At 45.5% G+C, this 18,289-nt stretch overlaps 1 protein-coding gene across 3 annotated transcripts in view; it reads right to left on the reverse strand.

The window, feature by feature from the left end:
• sidt2 (SID1 transmembrane family, member 2) overlaps nucleotides 1–14,749 on the reverse strand; it is a 75,772-nt gene extending 61,023 nt beyond the window's left edge. For 2 of the 3 annotated variants that reach the window (XM_068054005.1, XM_068054004.1), the window contains exons 1-2: nucleotides 14,046–14,749; nucleotides 3,683–3,804 (exon numbers count right to left, since the gene is read on the reverse strand). In XM_068054005.1, coding sequence (XP_067910106.1) covers nucleotides 3,683–3,804; nucleotides 14,046–14,258 — 335 coding nt within the window. In that variant the 5' untranslated portion in view covers nucleotides 14,259–14,749. The remainder of the gene's footprint in view (nucleotides 1–3,682; nucleotides 3,805–14,045) is intronic. The other variant, XM_068054007.1, reaches the window with a different exon arrangement.
• Between the last annotated feature and the right edge of the window lie 3,540 nt (nucleotides 14,750–18,289).

An 18,289-nucleotide genomic window follows, 5' to 3' on the forward strand; every position in this document is an offset into this window, starting at 1 on the left:
AACAGTAATGCACGATAAAAATAGCCTGGCTATGATCCAATTTTCAAAAATCTGCAGCAAGAAATTTGACCCAAACTACTGCTTCTCAGCTCTTCATCACACACATCAAGCTGTTACACAAAACCCTGGCAGAGCTGATTCATCTATCTTGGGATCACTTATTTCTCTCCCAATAATGGCAGATTTCTTTTTTAAGATTGGCTATTTTTGGTTTCCTATTTGTGAGTCAAACTAATAACTCAAACGAACCTTTGTCGAATCATAATTTTCTTCAAAAATCACAAGCAAACAGATGCGTAATTGTGCAAATGTTAGGTCAATTTGTATTTAGGATTGGAATTTTGTGTTACTTATATCTAAACTATAATGGCGTCCTTTTTTTTCTGTATGATAATATTCAGAGGAAATCTTTTCTATTGGTGTTCCAAAATGGCAAATCTCTATTGCCTGAGCAAAGATCCTACTCATGCCCTTTGCTGTCACGAAACAGAACTTCATATCTAATACTTGTTCTTTGTACGGTGACATCCTAACACAAGGCACAAATAAATCAGTTGCAAAAGTTAAGAGCTACTTGCCAGTTAAATATTACACCTCCCTGCCGTGTGAAGGCAGATGACGTTGTGTATATGTCATGTATTTAACAAGTATCCATGGGTTTACAGCTACTGTAAATATTGCACTGACTGATTCCTGTGCAAACCAGCGGAATATGTGACATAACGTTATCAGCAGGACACATCCAGAAGTTATTAGATATTGGATCATTGCACCAACACTCACTGCAAGCTAAATCAGAACAATGTTTTTTTTTCCAAACTGTAAGTCAATTTCTCAATTGCTTTTATAATTGATAAATAAGAAAGAACCTATCCTCAGCTTTACAGCCGATAATTAACCTTTGAACTGTTGCCACTGTTGCTTTTTCCAGCAGGTAACTTTTTCCAGCAGGTAACAAGCAGCACTGAGCTAACCATCAACCAATCTGCTTTGGTGCTGTTTGAGGGATTGGCGGTCACAAGGACAACTTTCCTGCCCTTCTCTCAATGGTGCCATGTAACCTTTTTAACATCTAAACAGGCAAATGTGGCCTTGGCTTCACAGCTCATCCGAAAGACTGCACGTCCGATAATGCAACACTTCCTCAGTAGGACACTGAATCATCTGCTGAGGTTAAGTGCACAAGTCCTGGAGTAGGGGTTAATGCACAAACTTCTGAAAGAGGAAACAGTGCTACCAATAAGCCAAGCTGACAAATATAAATGTCTTAATATTTCTAAAGTCAGATGATATTCATTTTCTTTCCTTTTTCTTGATTCAAGCTGAAGTATATTTGCACAGGCCCCTTAGTACGTCATCCATGGCCCATTCTCATGTGTCACCCTGGACAATGATGACCTTCATGTTGTTTGACCATAGAAAGCATCACATACCATTCATCATGCAACACTCAATTCCAACAAAAGTCACCCCTCAATAGTGATCATGAACAGAATTTCCTCTTCTCCACAATCTGAGCGTAGTTGGCCAATCGGTTGCCCTGGCCAGGTTTAGCTGACTCAACACAGTCAGGAATTGAACCTGGGACACTTCTGCTCTGTATGGGTTCACTACTCGCTAGACAAAATTATTGGTAGCGCTCTCACGCGCTAAGTCAGAAAACTGTGGGTTCAAATCTTGAGCACATAACCTGGGATGACATTTCAGTGCAACACTGTTTTGTTGGAAATATGAGCTTTCAGATGAGCTGTTAAATTGAAGCCCTGCCTGCCTGTTCATGTAGATGCAAAAGATCCCATGACAATATGTGAAGAGCAGATGAGTTCTCCCGGTGCAATTGGCTAACATTCCTTCCCCAACCAAAACAAAATAATTTGTCATTCATCTCACGGCTGTTTGTGGGATCTTGCTGTGTCCTAACAATAGTGACTAGGCTTCACATTATTGTGAAGCATTTTGGGATGCCATGAGGTCATGATAAGATGCTACATAAATGCAAGTTACATGTTTATACCCAAGAAAAAGCTTTCATTTATATAGCACCTTATCATATCCTCAGGGCAATGAATCACCTTTGAAGAGTAGTCACTGTTGTTTTGTGAGGTAGCCAATTTGTGCACAGCAAGCTCCCAAAAACAACATGGAGATGAATGACCAGTTCATCTACTTTTTTTGGTGATGTTGTTTGAGAGGTAAATGTTGGTGAAGGACATTGGGAAAACATTGGAGGGCACAGTCGTGCAGTGGTTAGCACAGCAGCCTCACAGCTCCAGTGACCTGGATTCAGTTCTGGGTACTGCCTGTGTGGAGTTTGCAAGTTCTCCCTGTGACTGTGCGGGTTTCTGCTGGGTGCTCCGGTTTCCTCCCACAGCCAAAGACTTGCAGGTTGATAGGTAAATTGGCCATTATAAATTGCCCCTAGTGTAGGTAGGTGGTAGGAGAATTGTGGGGATGTGGTAGGGAATATGGGATTAATGTAGCAGTAGTATAAATGGGTGGTTGATGGTCAGCACAGACACAGTGGGCCGAAGGGCCTGTTTCAGTGTTGTATCACTCTATGAACCCCCCAACTGCTTTTTAAATAGTGCTGGGGGATGTTTCACACCCTCCTGAGAAGGGATATACAGCTTTAGGCTAACGCTCATCCAAAAGACAGAACGACCAACAATGCAGCACTTCTTCAATATTCCACTGAACTGCCAGCCAGGATGATGTGCTTAAATCCTGGAGCGAGGTGTGTTCCTGTGACATGCCAATTTTGGATCAGTTGGTAATGCTCTCACCTCTGAGTCAAAAGAGGGTGGGTTCAAGCCCCACTCCCGAGACTTAAGCACATAACCTAGATTGGAGCATCACTGCAGTGCGGAAGGAGTGCTGCATTGTCAGAGGTGCCGTCTTTCTGATGAGATGTTAAACCGAGACCTCATCTGTCCTCTCAGATGGACCTAAACGATTCCAAGGCACTAAGAAGAGCAGGAGTGCTCTCCCAATGTCCTGGCTAACACTTATCTCTGAACCAACACCCAACGCAGATAATCTGGTCAATTACATACATAGAATGTACACTACGCCATCAGGCCATTCAGCTAAACAGGTTCATGCTCTACACAAGCCTCCTCCCATCTGTCTTCGTCTAACCCTAGCAGCATATCCTTCTATTCCTTTCTCCATCATGTATTATCTAGTTTCCCCTTAAATAAATCCATATTCTTCACCGCAACTACTCCTTGTGGTCGCAAGTTCCATTCTAACCAATCTTTCCGACAGCTTTATGGTCACTTTTACTGATACCAGCTTTTCATTGTCAGATTTGTTTGTTGAACTGAATTCTAATTCTCAAACTGGCACAGTGGGGATCTGAACTGTCTCTGGATTATAGACTAATTGTGGGACCTTGCTGTGTGCAAATTGGCTGCTGCATTGCCTGCCTTTCAACAGTGACCTCAGTTCAATAAATACTTCACTGGCTGCAAAGCACTTCAAGACATCCTGAGGTTGTGACAGGCACTACATAAATGCAAGTATTGCTTTTGGCTAACTGGAAGGCAAGAGAGCCACTATTACTGAGCCAAGGCTGGCACTTAGGAAACAGCAGGATGGAGATACTGGGATTTCAACACCAAAGGGTTCCGGGTACTGGCAGCTGGCTCGTGTGATGATCAGAAGATCTCAAAATACTCACAGCCCCCTGAGGATTAATGGCACCTGGAAGGAGACCACTGCTTTCTGTTGTCGGATCACAAAAAGCACGGGGCTTTTAGCTTGCTCAGCGAGAACATTCACATGGACACGGACGCCCTCTGTCTGCAGAAAGAACAGAAAAGAGTTCATTCAAATAGATTGGAAGAATATTTCTTTTTTGGGGTCTTGAGGGGTCTCGAATGGTCTACTCCTGCTCCTAAATCTTATGTACCTATGTTCCTCTCCTATATAACACTGCATCAAATAGAAGAGGGTTGGAATATTTTCTCTAATACAGAACATACAGTATCTCCTTTCAACATTTCACCAGAATCCAGAACTCTATTTGAGGAAGGACAAAGCACTGATCCATTTAACAACAGAGGGGGGAATTTTATGCTAGCAGCGGGGGTCTCGACCTCAGGAGAAACTGACGCCAAGATCCCCACATCCCCTCTTCTATGGAAGGACTGAATTTATTGCCAATCAGGCACTTGACTGGACAGCAGTGGGCCTTCATTATGATTTAGGACACTGTCACCAGAAGTCCAGCCCTTGGAGAGCCACTGGCCAATCAGAGGCAGCGGCTGCTGCTTTATCTGCGGTGACCAGACAACTAGGAGCAGAGCTGGAACCAGGCTTAAGGTAGGTCAGGGTGGGAGGGGTCTTATGGGGTGGGGTTCACGATGCGGGGGGTGGGTGGTTTGCAACAAGGGCAGGGGTTGGCCCTCAGTGAAGCCTCCTTCTTGATGCCGGGTCCCTCGTTAAGGCACTTAGGTGCCTTTTAACAAGAAACCCCCAGTCCCGTTGCAGCCGAGAAGCAGCCTACATGGTTTTTTGTGTAGTGCTTCCCATGTGGCGACAGGACTGCCCGCCACATGGGTAATTGTGGCTGCAGAGGGAAGAGACCCTTAATTGGGGGTTAACAATCCTCCGTCGCCATCCCACCTGATATTATGCTCTCCCTGTCTCCCCAGAAAATTCAAAATGTGCAAGACATCTTTCCCAATTTCTTCAGCTGCATGCAGTCACTGGGATCCTCTCAAGGAATCAATTGGATGGGACTGTCCTTTGACTATTGTCAAAATTCTCCTCAAAGCAGCTGTGGGATTTTGTAGAGAAAGTTTGAAATCGATTTAAGCAGAAATCAAACCTTAGTGTTAGAAGGTTTTATTTTTGAGACATAAGAACATAAGAAAAAGGAGCAGGTGTAGACCATTTGGCCCCTCTAGTCTGATCCGCCATTTAATACGATCATAGCTGATCTGATTGTGGCCTTAACTCCACTTTCCTGTCTGCCCCCCATTACCCTTGATTCTCTTGTAGATCAAGAATCTGTCTAACTCAGCCTTGAATATATTCAATGACCCAGCCTCCACTGCTATCTGGGGTAGAAATTCCAAAGATTAAAGACCCTCAGAGAAGAAATTCCTCCCCATCTCTGCCTTAAATGGCAGACCCTTTAGTTTGAAACTGTGCCCCCTAGTTCTAGATTCCCCCACAAGCGGAAACATTCTCTCAGCATCTACACTGTCAAGCCCCCTCAGAATCTTATATGTCTCATTCTTCTAAACTCCAATGAGTATAGGCCCAACTTGCTCAACCTTTCCTCATAAGACAAACCCCTCATCCCAGAAATCAGCCCAGTGAACCTTCTCTGAACTGCTTTCAATGCAATTATATTCCTCTTTAAATAAGATGACCAGAATTGTCTTTTTAAATGCAAGACCACTTTTATAATGAGACAATTCATATTCCAGCCAGAAAAACAGAAAAATATCTATGACCCACATATAGAACCTACCCCCACATCAGTTATTTCTGCTTGCTGGAGAGCAGGAACTTCCACTGTTCTATGTGGTACGGACAGTTTGGCAACAGAACAAGGGGGAGCAGGAGACCAGGAGCCGGAGAGAGAGAGGGCTTTCAGTCTGGGAATTGGGGAGAAGAAACAGAGAGAGGGGGAGCAGAGTTGGAATTTGCATATCAGGAGTTGGGGAAACAGGGAGCTGGGAAGAGGGGAACTGGAGAGGGGGAGCTGAGAGTGCAGAGCTGGAGACATGAAACGGGAAAGATGTGAACCAGAAACCAAGAGTTGCAGAAGAGAGACAAATGACGCTGGAAAGTCCAGGATGGGTAGGAAGGTGGGACCAAGCCAGCAGGAGTTGAGTGCTCTCTCCAGGGTACCATCCAGCATTATTCACAAGTAAAATGACCCATAGCTTGTCCCCCACACATCAATAACCTACATTTCTGGCTTATATGGTGTGTTAGCTTTTATTAGTAGGGGGATCGAGTTTCGGAGCCACGAGGTCACGCTGCAGCTGTACAAAACTCTGGTGAGACCGCACCTGGAGTATTGCGCGCAGTTCTGGTCACCGCATTATAGGAAGGATGTGGAAGCTTTGGAAAGGGTGCAGAGGAGATTTACAATGATGTTGCCTGGTATGGAGGGAAGGTCTTACGAGGAAAGGCTGAGGGACTTGAGGTTGTTTTCATTGGAGAGAAGGAGGAGGAGAGGTGACTTAATAGAGACATACAAGATAATCAGAGGGTTAGATAGGGTGGATAGTGAGAGTCTTTTTCCTCGGATGGTGATGGCAAACACGAGAGGACATAGCTTTAAGTTGAGGGGTGATAGATATAGGACAGATGTCAGAGGTAGTTTCTTTACTCAGAGAGTAGTAGGGGCGTGGAACGCCCTGCCTGCAACAGTAGTAGACTCGCCAACTTTAAGGGCATTTAAGTGGTCATTGGATAGACATATGGATGAAAATGGAATAGTGTAGGTCAGATGGTTTCACAGGTCGGCGCAACATCGAGGGCCGAAGGGCCTGTACTGCGCTGTAATGTTCTAATTCTAATATACAGTAGCTTAAACACTATTTTCTTAAAAATAAAATACAGTCTTGTGAAATGGAATTGAAAATTACTTCAGTGACCAATATGTGCAACATTTTTTTTAAGTAGGTAAAATACGAACTTACATCAAATAATTTTGCTGCCTCACTTTTAAGTTGTCTACTGTACATGATTCCACCCTGATGGTTCACTCACACGCTTTGATCAGCAGGCTGGGTGGTTGGCCAGCTAATAAGGTTCAACATTTGATTTCCTCACCAGGCTACAGGTCGTCCTGTTTCTCCCCATTCTCCACACACATACTGACTACATCAGCCACAAATTCACAAGTACATTTTCCAAATCATTTGTATTTTTTGAGAACAGTAGATGGAGTTATGAAGAGGTCCTCGTACTTCTCAGCCCAAATGGTTTTATATTCAAATGTAATGTAAATCAGTCTTAAAAGAGCAAAAAAGTTTAAATTTAAACAAGTAAAAAATGTGACATGCTGTCAAAGCTTTGACAGATGCAATAATGCCAAATTTCAAAGGGAGCAACAATACATACTGCATGAGAAAAGGGAGGTGATTGGTGGGCAAGTTGACTCTGATTGGTCGAGGCGTTGCCATGGAAAATGCACCAGGGAACTATTGTCCTACCCCCCGCTTTTGTTTAATAGAACAAAGGCGCACAACATGGACATGTTCCTTTTGCATGCAGAGGCCAGGTCATGCATATGAATATATGTAGCTTCTAGCAAGCGTAAGTGAGCCACAGTTGCCAGTGATCGCCAGAGCTGGTGGGCAGCCATAAAGGCGGGGCTAAAGTGTGGCGAGTCGAAGAGACTTAACAGTTGGCAGGAAAAAAGACGGAAGCGTAAGGGGAGAGCCAACTGTGTAACAGCCCCGACAACCAATTTTATCTGCAGCACCTGTGGAAGAGTCTGTCACTCTAGAATTGGCCTTTATAGCCACTCCAGGCGCTGCTCCACAAACCACTGACCACCTCCAGGTGCTTACCCATTGTCTCTCGAGACAAGGAGGCCACAGAAGAAGAAGAAAGTGAGCCACATTATGAGCTCTACTGATAATCTTAAATTGGTTGTTAGAATAATTCTTAGCACATTTGGGATTGTTCAGCAAGTGCTGTCCAATCACAGAATCCCATCTAATGTACTTTCAAGGCACCTAGTGCATAGCGTTTTAAGGTACATTGGACTGTGGTTTTACATTACATTTCTTTGGCCTCCTTATCTCGAGAGACAATGGGTAAGCACCTGGAGGTGGTCAGTGGTGTGTGGAGCAGCGCCTGGAGTGGCTATAAAGGCCAATTCTAGAGTGACAGGCTCTTCCACAGGTGCTGCAGAAAAATTTGTTTGTCGGGGCTGTTACACAGTTGGCTCTCCCCTTGCGCTTCTGTCTTTTTTCCTGCCAACTGCTAAGTCTCTTCGACTAGCCACACTTTAGCCCTGCCTTTATGGCTGCCCGCCAGCTCTGGTGAACGCTGGCAACTGACTACCACGACTTGTGATCAATGTCACAGGACTTCATGTTGCGTTTGCAGACGTCTTTAAAGCGGAGACATGGACGGCCGGTGGGTCTGATACCAGTGGTGAGCTCGCTGTACAATGTGTCTTTGGGGATCCTGCCATCTTCCATGCGGCTCACATGGCCAAGCCATCTCAAGCGCCGCTGACTCAGTAGTGTGTATAAGCTGGGGATGTTGGCCGCCTCGAGGACTTCTGTGCTGGAGATACGGTCCTGCCACCTGATGCCAAGTATTCTCCGGAGGCAGCGAAGATGGAATGAATTGAGACGTCGCTCTTGGCTGACATACGTTGTCCAGGCCTCGCTGTCATAGAGCAAGGTAGTGAGGACACAGCCTTGATACACTTGGACTTTTGTGTTCCGTGTCAGTGCGCCACTTTCCCACACTCTCTTGGCCAGTCTGGACATAGCAGTGGAAGCCTTTCCCATGCGCTTGTTGATTTCAGCATCTAGAGACAGGTTACTGGTGATAGTTGAGCCTAGGCAGGTGAACTCTTTAACCACTTCCAGAGCGTGGTCGCCAATAATGATTTAGATTTGAGGGGGGCGATCTTCTTGATGGTTGGCCCAAAAGCTCTCTTAATGCCATCATACATTCCTCTGATGTTTCTGGTGTCTGAGCCCAGCTGAATATGACTGCATAGGTGTTGCCAGTAGTCATTTGCGCAGCGCCTGGCTGTTCTTTGTGCAGCGCTTCTGGCTGCTTTAAGTGCTACGGATGTTAACTCGCTAGGGGCTTTCTTGTAGTTCAACAGTGCAATGCACTTAGCGGCTATGACAGGTTCCAGCTCTTCATTATGAGATTGAAACCAGTCTACATTCCGCTTCACACGTTTTCCATAGGTGGTCAAAGCTGACTCATAGATGGCGTCTCTGATGTGGGCCCACTTGGTCTCAGCATGCCCTGTGGGAGTGTTTTGAAGGGCTGTTACAAGTGAATTAACACTAGTTTTAAGGTGGATTGCTTGGTGTTTGCAAGCTATAATTTTACTGCAGTTTCAGTGTGTTTTATAATGCAGCCAAAGGGATACTGCAGCCCAGATGTGGCAAGTATATTTTTGACTAAATGGCTTACTCTGTTCAAATGTTACAGGCATGGATGTTTGGAAAGGGCTGTTGTCAGCATTGCTGTCTCATTAGTGGATAAATCCTAATCAGGCAATAAGATCCATTAGTACCTACAGATTGAATTATATGTAAATTAATCGGAACATGCAGTTAAACATTATACGAGACCTGCAAGGCTCCATGAAATGTACCTAATTGGGTCATTGAAAAAAACTTGGAACTCTCCTGTACTCCACCGAGAGCTGCTATCACACGCTTATACAAATTAACTTGCTTTGTGAAACTATGACCATCCACTTCAACCAGTTTGGTGCAATTGCCTTTAAGTATCAAATGCAACTTTCAAAATATAATATTTTAATTTCAACATTTAAAAAATTACATTTAATTTTCAACTCAAATTTGTAACTTGTGGGGGAGTATAGTTCTTAGTTCACAGTGTTCTGTAGTTTAACTTCCAGCTCACGAATCATGAAGGCAGTAACCATAGGGACAAATAGGAACTTGAAGAGAGGGAACAACTTAATTTGACAGAGTTTGCAAATCAATTGAGCAAAGCAATGATTGTCAACAATGAGAGGGGACCAATCAGTTTTCATGATACAAGGTTGCAGGAGATTGGCCACCTGACAGTCTCTGGGCAGAGTCTATTGATTGTGTGGGGAGGGATTTTCTTTCCTTTATTAAAGTCCCAATAATAAAGCGGGCTTTGAAATGTCCAGTTTCTGACAATGTGATTTTATTTAGCAGGTCTAATGTTTCCACAGCACAAAATTCAGAACTAAGTACGGAAAAAAAAATCCAATTTTTAAAATCGCAGGACTTGGTTTCTTGGCTTATATTTTAGAATATTCCAGGTGTATGAAGCCATGTTCACATTTTTCATCTTCTCATTGAAGTGAACTCGGAATAGCTTAATGCAAAATCAGTGAACCCCTTTTCCATCCTGGAGTAGTTTCATCACCAGGCTTTAAAGTAAGGGTGTTACATAAGAATCTACAGCACTGAAACAGGCCATTTGAACCAACTGGTCTATTTTTTTTTATTTCCAAAATATACTTTATTCATAAAAATCTGTAAAAAATTACATTCACAAACAGTTTAAAACTGCATCAAGTCAAAAAATACAAACAGTGCAAAGGTGATCAGTTTCCTTCTATACAATCATGAGCTGCCTCACAACCCTTCCATTTCATTGTCATGCCATATACATTTTTACATTTACAGCACACAAAATTTCTCCGATACAGTTCGAGGGGTTTCTCATGGATCCAGCCCCTCAGTTCAGCTTGGTGGGGAGACCTTACACTGTGGTCTTTCCCCATTGAGCCTTTGCCGTGGCTGCCCAAGCTTTAGTGCGTCCCTCAGCACGTAGTCCTGGACCTTGGAATGTGCCAGTCTGCAACATTCAGTCATGGACAACTCTTTTCGCTGGAAATCCAGCAAGTTTCGGGCAGACCAAAGGGCGTCTTTCACCAAATTGATAGTCCTCCAGCAGCAGTTGATGTTTGTCTCAGTGTGCATCCCTGGGAACAGCCCGTAGAGCACAGACTCCTGTGTTACAGAGCTGCTTGGGATGAACCTCGACAAAAACCACTGCATCTCTTTCCACACCTGCTTTGCAAGGACACATTCCAGAAGGAGGTGGGCAACCGTCTCTTCCCCACCACAGCCACCGCGGGGGCATTGTGCGGAGGGGACGAGACTTCGGGCGTGCATGAAGGATCTGACGGGGAGGGCCCTTCTCACCACCAGCCAAGCTACGTCTTGGTGCTTGTTTGAAAGTTCTGGTGATGAGGCATTCCGCCAACTGACTTTGACGGTCTACTCGGGGAACCATCCGACAGGATCCCCCGTCTCCTTTTCCCGTAGGGCCTTGAGGACATTCCGTGCAGACCACTGCCTGATGGACCGGTGGTCAAAGGTGTTTTCCTTCAGAAACTGCTCCACGAAGGATAGGTGGTACGGCACGGCCCAATTGCATGGAGCGTTCCGCGGCAATGTGCCCAGGCCCATCCTTCGCAACACCAGGGACAGATAGAACCTCAGCACGTAGTGACACTTGGAGTTTGCGTACTGGAGGTCTACACACAGCTTGATGCAGCCGCACACAAAGGTGGTCATCAGGATGAGGGCCACGTTGGGTACATTTTTCCCGCCCTTATCCAGAGATTTGAACATCGTGTCCCTCCGGACCTGATCCATTTTAGATCCCCAGATGAAGCAGAAAATGGCTCGGGTGACCGCCACAGCGCAGGAGTGGGGTATGGGCCAGACCTGCGCCACGTACAGCAACAACGTGAGCGCCTCGCACCTGATGACCAGGTTCTTACCCACAATGGAGAGAGATCGCTGCCCCCACATGCTCAACTTTTGTTGTACCTTGGCTACTCGCTCCTCCCATGTTTTGGTGCACGCCCCGGCCCTTCCGAACCATATCCCCAGCACTTTCAGGTAGTCTGACCTGACGGTGAAGGGGACAAAGGATCGGTCAGCCCAGTTCCCAAAGAACATGGCCTCACTCTTGCTGTGGTTAACTTTGGCTCCCGAGGCCAGTTCGAACTGGTCGCAGATGCTCATCAGTCTGCGCACGGACAGCAGATCCGAGCAGAAGACGGCGACGTCATCCATGTACAGGGAGGTTTTAACCTGAGTGCCTCCGCTGCCTGGGATTGTCACCCCTCTTATGCTCGCATCCTTCCTAATAGACTCAGCAAAGGGTTCAATACAGCAAACAAACAAGACCGGGGAGAGAGGACAGCCCTGTCTGACTCCAGATTTGATCGGGAAACTTTCCGATTCCCACCCATTGATTGAGACTGCGCTACTGATGTTTGTGTAGAAACAACTGGTCTATGCCTGTGTTTAGATTGCATTCAAGCCTCCTCCCACTCTAATAAACTCTTCTCATCCAGCCCCTGTATCCCTTTATTCCTCACATTTGCATCAAACTTCCCATTTAAATACATGAATGCTTGGAAGGGATGAAGGGGGAAGGAATAGTCAACAGATATTGTACCAATGTTGTGTTTGATGCATATCAGCTCCAATGCGACCTTAACACAGGAACATAGGAACAGAAGTCAGCCATTCATTTCCTGAAGCCTGTTCTCCCATTCATTGAGACCATGTCTGATATAAGTCTGAACTCTTTCCACTCGCCTTGTCTCCATATCCCTTAATACCCTTGACTAGTCTGCCTTTCTCTCTCATATACTGATCAACCTATCGTGCACCATTGTGCACTTCCAGCATTTACTATTTTTAGTTCAGATTCACTCCTTTTATTCTTTTACCTCTTCAACTGTTCTCTTGCCTCATCTCCATTGAATTCCCAGCCCTGTATAACACAGCTGCTTGATTCTGTACTGTCCCGGCACATTCGTTGAAGTAGTAACAAATCACTTGACAATCCTCCAGGTGAGCTGGATGTTTTAATGTACAGAGTGGTTGCAATCGGAAAGTTGCAATTGTGGCCAAAGATGTGCCAATTATGCTGATGCCAAGTTACACCCAAGTATCATTCCAATCACATTAGAATACACCCAAACTTAAATTTGGCGTAAATAAGTGTAAACAATTGAGGAACAAGGAAGCACCCATCAGCAACAACTTGGATTTATATTGCACCTTTAACCTAGTAAAACATCCCAAGGCCCTTCACTGAAGCACACAGAGCCACATGAGGAGATAGTAGGTCAGGTGACCAAAGACTTGATTAAGGTGACCTCCATCAATACATTTCTTCATGTCTTATCATTGAAAGTTTCAACTCATTTCACCCATTCATTCACATCAGACACAGCATGTTCAAGAACCTGCCATTGGGAAGCTTTTCAATTTTTCATGCGACTTATCCTTTCCCATAAAAATGCATTCAAAAAGAAACTGATAATACGGAGCAGGATAATTTAGCAAAACACACAAAAAAACTCAAATAAAAAGATCTGGAAAATGACTTTGTTTCCCGCGGCGCCTGAAAATCTGCTCACAAAGTTGAGACCCCTATACAAGTACAATTAGAGGACACTCGCATTTGAGACAAGGGGCATGGGCAGTTTTGTGGCCTGAGATTTGAAGGATGTAAAAGATCCAGGAGATTTGCGTGCATTACAGTTACACTATAGTTACGCCCAAAATTCCGCCGCCTATTGGATTGCGCCCAGGTTGTATGGGTGTCTCTAAGTGCCAATGCGGAGGAGACTCCAGGTCCAGAAGTGGTGAAGGTTGGAGCTATACTGTGTGGTGTGAGGGCAGCCTCCTGCTACGTGGGTGCCTCTCATTCCCATGGCTTTAGTGTGCTCACTGGTCTCTGTGTTACATGGCTGCTTTTACTTTAGGCGGACGGGGAACCCCCGCATAGAAATGTGTTGGAGGTGACATGAGGAAATGAGCAGAACCTACATAGAAATGATCACAATGATAATCCTAACCAACACTTGAAAACACAGCAATAGTGCAGCTTTGATTTACTGTGTCAAACATTTGGAGGGACTGAATATTCCCCCCCCCCCCCCCCCCCACACACACACACAAAAATGAAACAACATGAAACGGTTGTAGATGAATAAAAACAAGAAATGCTGGAAATACTCAGCAGTTCTCCACAGACCTGCTGAGTATTTCCAGCATTTCTTGTTTTTAGTTCAGATTTCCAGCATCTGCAGTATTTTGCTTTTTATTACGGTTGCAGAGAAATTATTTTGCAACGTGCTTGGACTGTGGAGGATCCGGTTTGGTATTGACACTGTCCTGGGTTCCGGCCCGATGCTTTTACTGTCACAATATAACATCGGCCCACGTCCTGTGACTTCACCAAACAAGTGGGGGATGGGCTGCACAAACTTTCTTACAAATGACATTAGGAATCGCAAAAGCTGAAACATTATTGTAATTTTTTTTTACCTTGTTCCGTGAAACCGTGTGATTGAAAGCGAATATGTTCTGGACGCTGTTATTGACAACCACTAAATACATCTGATCGAATACACCTTCCACTTGGATAATATCTTGGCCCAGGGCTCCCCTTCCATTTTCCAAAGACAGGACGCAGGCCAGGAGAAGGACGTTCGTTAAAAATGTCCAGTATGACCGTGTCTGACTCCAGCTCCGCTGCATATTCCTGCCTTGCGATGTCGAAGAATCCGCTCGCGTTGCAAAAAAAACAGCACTTTGGATTTGCGTTTGTGTTGTATCGGATGTAATTCCCCTCCCCTGTCTGCACAGGGAGATTTCCTAACCTTCCTGGCTAACGAAAAGCCATCAGCGAGAGAGAGAGAAAACCCTGAGGGTAGCGAAATAAAATGTTGCCAGCGCGGAACCTTTGAAATCCGCGACATCGGCCCCAGAAAATGTTACATTTTATCCCCGTCCAATCCCCATCAGACTCTGATCAGAAACAATGGTCCCTGCGCTGTATCCGAGTAGTGAATGAATCTGATCAGTTTCATGTGTCAATTGCAGCCTTGCTCCCCCTCTCTCACCTCTGGAGCTTTATTTCCTGATGGTCTCTCTCTCTCTGGAGAGATGGAGTCTTGTTTGATCACACGCTGAATCTCCGGCCTGCAGCAACAAGACTCCCTCTGTAAACAAATACTGGCTGGGGATGGGTTGACGTCACCCATCAGCGAGCCCGCCCTTCTTTTGCTCAGTTCCAACCATCAGAAGAAAGATTTTCATCTCTTCATTGGTTCGTTTACAGCAGGACAAGCTGTTTCCAGGAGCTTATGGGCAGTTTCAGTGCTTTTAATTTTTTTCTTTGCACCTACCACAAGGATTACTCCCGGCACAAACACTCGGGTTTTATTGTTGTAGCAGGAGTATGGTCCCCTGGAAAAATGTTTGAATTTTTACATCAAAAAGTTACACACTTATTTTTTCTATCATCCCTTTTAGATTAAAAATCTAGCAATTATGATGTAAAACCCAAAGTGGGATATATTGGTTTCTCCACATTCAGTTGATCAATCCCTCCCCTCATCCTGCTTTAGCATTCACTCTCTCCTTTTTACAAAGGGAATCCATTAACCCTTCACTGGGACAACTTCTGCTTCAACATTCCTCAGAAGCATTACCGTCCTCCCTCCCACTTCCTAAGTTCTACCTACTTGATGTCCTTGCCGTTGGTCCTGGTTGCATATCTTACCTGAATGTCCTCCAAGTCCTCATCCCTCCCTACCTCTGTAATCTCCTCCAGCCCCACAACCTTCTGAGATATTTGTGCTCCCCTAAATCTGGCCTCTAAACCATCCCCAATTTTAATCAATCCACCATTGGCATCTGTGCCTTCAGCTGCCTGGGCCCTCAGCTCTGGAATTCCCTCCTTAAACCTCTCCACCTCTCTCACCTCTCTCTCCTTTAAGATGCTCCTTAAAACCTACTTTTAGTCATTTGCCCTAATATCTCCTTTCGTCACTCAGTGTCAAATTTTGTTTGATAATGCACCTTTGAAGTGCCACGAGGTGGTTTACTATGATAAAGGAGCTATATAAATAATAAGTCGTGTCGTCATTGAAGGGAGAATTCAGGAAGGTAGGCAGGTGGATAAAGTTAAGATACAGATCAGCCATGATCTAATTGAATGGCGGAACAGGCTGGAGGTACTGAAGGGCCTCCTCCTGTTTCTATGTTCCTATGAGGGAATAACTGTCCAGGGCAGTAGAACAAGGTACAGGAAGATTGTGATTTTAAAGTTGTGTTAGGATAATCCATTGGGGTGGATTGGTGCTCTCATGTTCTTTATTTTTCTGATTGATGTTAGGACCGAGGTGGGAGGAGTGCACTGTCTTTTCTAGTCCCACATCTCCACAGGTCACAACATATATTCAAATGTTTACCAGTTACCAAGCGCATTGCACTGTTGAACTACAAGAAAGCCCCCAGCGATTTAACATCCGCAGCACTTAAAGCAGCCAGAAGCACTGCACAAAGAACAGACAGGCGCTGCGCAAACGACTACTGGCAACACCTATGCAGTCATATTCAGCTGGCCTCCGACACCGGAAACATCAGAGGAATGTATGATGGCATTAAGAGAGCTCTTGGGCCAACCATCAAGAAGATCGCCCCCCTCAAATCTAAATCAGGGGACATAATCACTGACCAACGCAAACAAATGGACCGCTGGGTTGAGCACTACCTCGAACTGTACTCCAGGGAGAATGCTATCACTGAGACTGCCCTCAATGCAGCCCAGCCTCTACCAGTCATGGATGAGCTGGTCATACAGCCAACCAAATCGGAACTCAGTGATGCCATTGATTCTCTAGCCAGCGGAAAAGCCCCTGGGAAGGACAGCATTACCCCTGAAATAATCAAGAGTGCCAAGCCTGCTATACTCTCAGCACTACATGAACTGCTTTGCCTGTGCTGGGATGAGGGAGCAGTATCACAGGACATGCGCGATGCCAATATCATCACCCTCTATAAAAACAAAGGTGACCGCGGTGACTGCAACAACTACCGTGGAATCTCCCTGCTCAGCATAGTGGGGAAAGTCATTGCTCAAGTCGCGCTGAACAGGCTCCAGAAGCTGGCCGAGCACGTCTACCCTGAGGCAGAGTGTGGCTTTCATGCAGAGAGATCGACCATTGACATGCTGTTCTCCCTTCGTCAGATACAGGAGAAATGCCGTGAACAACAGATGCCCCTCTACATTGCTTTCATTGATCTCACCAAAGCCTTTGACCTCGTCAGCAGACGTGGTCTCTTCAGACTACTAGAAAAGATCGGATGTCCACGAAAGCTACTAAGTATCATCACCTCATTCCATGACAATGTGAAAGGCACAATTCAACATGGTGGCTCCTCATCAGAGCCCTTTCCTATCCTGAGTGGCGTGAAACAGGACTGTGTTCTCGCACCCACACTTTTTGGGATTTTCTTCTCCCTGCTGCTTTCACATGCATTCGAGTCCTCTGAAGAAGGAATTTTCCTCCACACAAGATCAGGGGGAAGGTTGTTCAACCTTGCCCGTCTAAGAGCGAAGTCCAAAGTACGGAAAGTCCTCATCAGGGAACTCCTCTTTGCTGACGATGCTGCTTTAACATCTCACACTGAAGAGTGCCTGCAGAGTCTCATCGACAGGTTTGCGGCTGCCTGCAATGAATTTGGCCTAACCATCAGCCTCAAGAAAACGAACATCATGGGACAGGACGTCAGAAATGCTCCATCCATCAATATTGGCGACCACACTCTGGAAGTGGTTCAAGTGTTCACCTACCTAGGCTCAACTATCACCAGTAACCTGTCTCTAGATGCAGAAATCAACAAGCGCATGGGTAAGGCTTCCACTGCTATGTCCAGACTGGCCAAGAGAGTGTGGGAAAATGGCGCACTGACACGGAACACAAAAGTCCGAGTGTATCAGGCCTGTGTCCTCAGTACCTTGCTCTATGGCAGCGAGGCCTGGACAATGTATGCCAGCCAAGAGCGACGTCTCAATTCATTCCATCTTCGCTGCCTCCGGAGAATACTTGGCATCAGGTGGCAGGACCGTATCTCCAACACAGAAGTCCTCGAGGCGGCCAACATCCCCAGCTTGTACACACTACTGAGTCAGCGGCGCTTGAGATGGCTTGGCCATGTGAGCCGCATGGAAGATGGCAGGATCCCCAAAGACACATTGTACAGCGAGCTCGCCACTGGTATCAGACCCACCGGCCGTCCACGTCTCCGCTTTAAAGACGTCTGCAAACGCGACATGAAATCCTGTGACATTGATCACAAGTCGTGGTAGTCAGTTGCCAGCGTTCGCCAGAGCTGGCAGGCAGCCATAAAGACAGGGCTAAAATGTGGCGAGTCGAAGAGACTTAGTAGTTGGCAGGAAAAAAGACAGAGGCGCAAGGGGAGAGCCAACTGTGCAACAGCCCCGACAAACAAATTTCTCTGCAGCACCTGTGGAAGAGCCTGTCACTCTAGAATTGGCCTTTATAGCCACTCCAGGTGCTGCTTCACAAACCACTGACCACCTCCAGGCGCGTATCCATTGTCTCTCGAGATAAGGAGGCCCAAAAGAATTACCAGTTACCGATACAGTCAATCATAGACTCTACTCTTTATCCCCGAATAAAATACACCAACCAGGTTTCTTTAATAAACAACAAAATTATCAGTTTATTATAAAACAATACTTATCCAATAATGAAGCA

The sequence above is a fragment of the Heterodontus francisci genome, chromosome 22, assembly GCF_036365525.1.
Source record: "Heterodontus francisci isolate sHetFra1 chromosome 22, sHetFra1.hap1, whole genome shotgun sequence".
In the NCBI taxonomy this organism is placed as follows: Eukaryota; Metazoa; Chordata; class Chondrichthyes; order Heterodontiformes; family Heterodontidae; genus Heterodontus; species Heterodontus francisci.